The sequence below is a fragment of the Gracilinanus agilis genome, unplaced genomic scaffold, assembly GCF_016433145.1.
Source record: "Gracilinanus agilis isolate LMUSP501 unplaced genomic scaffold, AgileGrace unplaced_scaffold37007, whole genome shotgun sequence".
Taxonomy (NCBI): domain Eukaryota; kingdom Metazoa; phylum Chordata; class Mammalia; order Didelphimorphia; family Didelphidae; genus Gracilinanus; species Gracilinanus agilis.
The window spans coordinates 278-6,111 of record NW_025370254.1 but is presented as its reverse complement, the minus strand read 5'-3'; the positions used below and the strand labels follow the sequence as shown (position 1 = coordinate 6,111).

At 40.8% G+C, this 5,834-nt stretch overlaps 1 protein-coding gene across 1 annotated transcript; it reads right to left on the bottom strand.

The window, feature by feature from the left end:
• Nucleotides 1–1,354: 1,354 nt before the first annotated feature.
• LOC123254994 (receptor-type tyrosine-protein phosphatase gamma-like) lies at nucleotides 1,355–5,304 on the bottom strand (the record flags this gene model as incomplete). The annotated part of the gene is made up of 5 exons (XM_044683871.1): nucleotides 5,164–5,304; nucleotides 4,848–4,982; nucleotides 2,753–2,887; nucleotides 2,142–2,314; nucleotides 1,355–1,490 (listed from the first exon to the last, which is right to left on the bottom strand). Coding segments are annotated over exons 2-5 (507 nt in total), but the record flags the coding sequence as incomplete, so codon positions are not given.
• Between the last annotated feature and the right edge of the window lie 530 nt (nucleotides 5,305–5,834).

Below are 5,834 nucleotides of genomic sequence, written 5' to 3'. Positions count from 1 at the left end.
GTCTAATAATGTATATATAATATATTTATATAGTGTATATAAGATACACTAATATATTTATATATTTATTTAGTGTATATATTTATATAGCATATATAAATTTATATTTATATAGGGTATATAAAACATACTAATATAAATAATGTTTATTAGAATAATGGAATAATTTATTAAATTATTCTAAAATAAAATATTTTTTCTATACATAAACACACACATATTGGGCAACTAGGTGGCACTGTGGATAGAATTTCAGACTTAGAACAGGAAGATTTGAATTCAAATCTGGCCTCAGACACTATTTGTATGACTTTGGGCAAGTCACTTCACCCTGTTGGCCTCAGTTTCCTCATCTGTAAAATGAGCTAGAGAAGGAAATGGTGAATCACTCCAGTGTCTTTGCCAAGAAAACCTCTAATGGGGTCATGAAGTGTTGGACATTACTCAAAAATGATTGAACAATATCAAAATTTTGTATGTATAAAATATATATCTATGAATGCTTAAATATATATACATATGTATACATATATATGTATATGTATATATATACACACACACACACACACACATACACCTAACTCGCCACATTTTCTTAAAATTTCATATTGTTGTTTTAGAATTATTGTCTAGTTGTTTAATCAAAGTCTTTTTTTTCTCTCAAAGAGAGTAAATCCTAAGCACAGAGCCTAGGCATGGGGCTAGGCACCTCATAGTCTCTCTCTTTTTTCTTGAATATTAAGCTCCTGTTACATACTTTAAAAATAGATATATTAAATTGAATATGAGAGTAACAAAGCTGGCTGGCTTTTCTCTGTCCTTGTCTGTCTTCTGCTCTCCTCCTCAATCAATAAGGCATTTATTAAGATCCCACACTATGGCAGGTATTATGAGTGCAAATAGAATGAAGGACCCTAAAGGAACTTATATTCTGGTGTAGAAGGAAACAAGAAGTGTGCACATTGCTGTTCTTGTTGTGCAGTTATTTCCCTTGTGTTCAACGCTTCGTGACCCTCTTTGGGGTTTTCTTGGTAAAGATTCTAGACTGATTTCTTAACACAGCATGCCAAGAGATTCCATTTCACAGATAAGGAAACTGAGTTTCTGAGAGGGGAAATAACTTGCCTAAGGCCATATCCCTCCGTGGTAGCCAAAGTGAGGTCTTAACCTTGACTCTCTCACTACAAACCCAACCCTCTTTCCAGTGCCCCAAGCGCCAATGGAGAGGTTGCCTCTGCTACCATCAATCCCCAGGAGATCACAGCACACTTGGCGACCCTCTTCTCTGGGAGGAATTCATCTAGAAGCCTATGGCTGGATCCCAGAAGGGCATCCTGCCCTGCTCCTGGCTTACCTCTGTCTGGACGAGGTAGTTCCGCTGCGTCCTGATGTGTTTCAAGAATCCCAGGACGTTAACTGTGCTTTTGTCTTTGATCTGCTGCAACATGCTATCTATGACGATGTAGGTGCCCGTCCTGCCCACTCCAGCACTGAAAGAAACCGAGGACACTGAGGTGACGGGATGCCCATTGGTACTCCTCTGCTGGCCCCTCAAAGGCTTCACAGAGGGAACCCACATTCAAATGCCCTCTCTTTGTGCAATGGTCCTGCTTACGGGGGCCATTTTGTTAGAAATGCGTGTGGGTGGGTTGGTGATATGTGCAGTATTTCTTCAGCAATGTGGCTTCTTGGGGGACTTTTTTATAGAGTCTATTGTGATGTTTATGAAAATAGAAAGAGCTCACAAGAGTGGGAAGAGATTTTCAAGGTTGTAAATTATTTTACATGTAAAGTATTATTTCAAAGTATGTAAATTAAAAAATGGAAAAAGAACAAGAAGGAACCTCCTTGGCCATTGACTTTGACCTCCTCTTTTACAGATGAGGAAACTGAGACTCAAGGAAGTCGAGTGACTTGCCCAAAGGCACACTGGTGGCACACCATTGGGACTCAAGCTAACGGATGTCTTCTGACTCCAAACCTAGCTTGTTCCATGCACCACATTGCCCTTCCCATGGTCTCCATTGGGTAGTCCTGTGTCTGACACTAGCTCTAGGACCCAGAGAAAATACAAAACCTCCCTGGGACTCTGGCCTAGGTTCTCCTCTTGGCCATGTTGAGCCCTGGAACACCAGGCTCACCTGCAGTGGACGAGCACGGGCCCCATGTCTGGTGTCCTAGCTGCGGATGACCTCCTCACGAAGGTCAGCACAGGGAGGGCGTATTCTGGCACTCCCATGTCAGGCCACTGTGTGTAGTGATACTGGATCACAATTCTTTCATTCTGGCGACCTTTAGGGTTTCCCTTCTGGCCCTACATGGAAAGATGGAAAGCATTTCTTTGAAAGAGAAAGCTGTGGACCAGAAGTAAATGTTTAGGGCATGTGCATGATGACATTATTAAATAACAGCAGTAACAATCACAGCTAGCATCTCTCTAGCTCTTTAAGGCTTGCAAAGTACATCCTTAATGTTATCTCATTTAACCTTCATGACAATCATGAGAGGAAGCTGTTATTATCATCCCCATTTTCCAGATGGGGAACTGGAGGCTTAAAGGTATTTTTCACAAAAGATGCAATAAGGTTTTAAAACATTGATGTTTGAAAAGATCATTTTAAATTTTAAATAAAAAATTTAAATGCATAAAGAAGATGCATTAAAAAAAGTTATCTACAAAACAAGTCAATAGCCCTTCTCATAATTTCCAAAACAGTGTGAAGGAAGAGATCCAGGTGACCCATTCACAAACCTTTTTCACTTTAGTATTTCTCACTGAAAAACGACGGACAGTGTAGCAGGCGTGAACCTTTGTGCTCTTCAGTGTGACGATAATGTTACCATATTCCTCACTGTTCTCTGTTGGCCAGTACTGGTCACATTTTCTCTGAGGAGGGGAAGGAAGGAAGGAAGGAAGGAAGGAAGGAAGGAAGGAAGGAAGGAAGGAAGGAAGGAAGGAAGGAAGGAAAGACAGGAAAAGGAGGGATAGAAGAAATGAGGGAAGAAAGAGAAAGAAAGGAAGGAAGCAAAGAGAAGGAAGGGGGAGAGAGAAGGAAAGAAAGAAGAAAGTAGTCATATTAGAGTACAAGAAATATATATTGCATCTCTCTTTTTTAAAAAACAAACAAACCCTTATCTTTCATCTTGGAGTCAATGCAGAAGAGTGGTAAGGGCTAGACAATGGGAGTTAAGAGACTTGCCCAGGGTCACCCAACTAGGCAGTGTCTGAGGGAAGTTGCTGTGATTTCCTGATACATCTATTCTTGAATGGAACTTGCTGCTTGATTCCCAGCAGGAGGCACCCTTAGTCACCTCTCCATTCTCACCTCCACTAACCAACATAGATTTGAACCCAAGACCTCCCTTCTCTATGTCTGACTCTCAATCCACTGAGCCACCTAGCTATCTGGTGGCATCCCTTCTAATACATAAAGGATATGTGACAAAACAAACCAAGGAACTTCTAGTATGAAAAATTCTTTACAACAATATAGCTCCCAACCCATTTGTGACTAGTGAATAAATCCCAGGGCATTGCCCGAGGCTCAAAGGTTAAAGGCCTTGCCCTGCATCATAGCAAATACATGTCATTGGCAGTATTTGAACCCTTCTTCTTGACCCCAAAGCATCTTAAATAGCATTTAGTGGGCACGACAAAGGCACTTTGGTAGGAAGAGCCACAAGAGAGCTGGCCTCGGAAGCAGGATGACCAAGGTTTAGGTCCCAAATGTGCCCCGTCTAGGGTCCAAGATGGTAGCCTGCATTGGCAGGAGGGATTTACCATCTTGAGCTCCAGTCAGTGGCATTCCAATCCCATCCCGTATCTCTCTCTCTCTCTCTCTCTNCAAGATGGTAGCCTGCATTGGCAGGAGGGATTTACCATCTTGAGCTCCAGTCAGTGGCATTCCAATCCCATCCCGTATCTCTTTCTCTCTCTCTCTCTCTCTCTCTCTCTCTCTCTCTCTCGTAACCCAAATCTTGGCTTCCCAGGACCAGAGAGAGAGAGCGGGCTCTGGTGGATTTGACTCTTGGAGCTACTGGGGGAAACAGGACTTCTGTGTTTACTTGTGGAAATGGGGATAGTATTTTTGGTCATCACAACATCAAGACAGGAGTCTCACCCTGCTTTCTAGTTTTCCCTTATGTTTTTACTTTCCCCTTCCTCATTCACTCCATAATCCAGGTAGCCGAGCCTTCCTGTTGTTCCTCAAACATTGAATGGATAAACTTATGAAAAAGATAAGATGGAGTAAAAGAAGCTGACATAGTTCTTTAGTGTTTGCAAAATATTTTCTATTCATGATGTGAGCCTTGTAAAAAGAGAGGCAGGTACTATATGTGCTATCATATCCATTTTATAGATGGATCAGAGAGATTAGATGACTTGCCCAGAGTCATGCAGCTGTCAAGGGTAAGAGGAAGAAGTTAAATTCTGATTTCTTCTTGATTTTACTTTGTCAGTCAATTCCTGTATGACATAGCAAAACTGAGGCAAGGAATAAGTCAGGCACTTGGAAGAGGCCAACAGGAGGGAATAAATCAGGTTGGGGATGGAATCTAAGTTGATTTCCAGAGGTGGCTTAAACTACACACTGGCATCCTTTTTGTGATGCAACAGACAATCTGATTCCCATTTCTTCATTTTACAGCTGAGGGAATTGGGGTGTGTGTGATTTGACTATGGTCACCAAGATAGTAAAGTGGAGAACAGAGCTGAGATTTGAATGCAGGTCTTTAGACCCAAAATCCAACAGCCTCCCTTGTATGGATCCTCATTATCCAATAAGTGGATTCTGATTAGGGAATGTGGACAGTAGAATGAGGGTTCAAGACGAGGGGGGTCTTACCCTTCCTTTCTCCACAAGGTTTGTGATCATGATGATGATTCCAGTGTTCTGCTCCCAAACCATCCTCCAGAAATCTTCAAATGTTGACTTGAGAGGTCCCTGCGTGGCCACGTAGGCTTTCGCTTTGTTGTAGCCCTTCAAAAACAAACATGGTGCCAAATCAGACAAGAGCAGCTTCCCCAACAGAAGGTCCACAAATGATCTAAAAGCCTCCCCAGATCAGGTCTTTTGAGGGTCTGAAGACAAGCCCACCCAGTGCTGAGGCTGAATTATTTATTCTCCATTATGGCAGGATTATAGAAGGGGTCCAACTTACGTCAACATAGTTTGCATTAATGTAGTCACTGTGCTTAGAATCTTTTCCTGGTAAAGGCCTTAACTTCACTCGACTGTGGTCATCTGTGGGAGTAAAATTGGTAAAAAAAAAAAAGTATATTATTCAAGAGAAGACAGGAATATTAGGAAGGGGGGATTTTATCTCTCTTTTGTTTTTACTTCTTATTTCCAAATATATCTTTCCCTACCTGCCTATAAGAGTGAGTCTTCCTTTGTAACAAAGACTAAAAGACAGAGAAAAGGCAATTCACTAAAACTAACAACATATTAACTAAGCCTCAGAGTGTATGTAATATATATTTTTATTTTATATATTTATATGTATTATATACATTGCATATATTATATACATTATACATATATATACATAATATATAATATTTATATTTTATATATTTATATATATAAAACTTTACCTTCCATCTTAGAATCAATACTGTGGATTGGTTCTAAGGCAGAAGAGTGGTAAGGACTAGGTAATAGGGGTTAAGTGACATGCCCAGGGTTATGCAGCTAGGAACAGCTAGTTAACATTCATAGAATGCTTTAAAGTCTACAGAGTACCTCACAGGAAAGTCAGGGTCCACCATTTTTACCGCCAACAAAGACCTGCACCCCCCTTACTTCAATAATGACCTCCAGAGAGCTCAC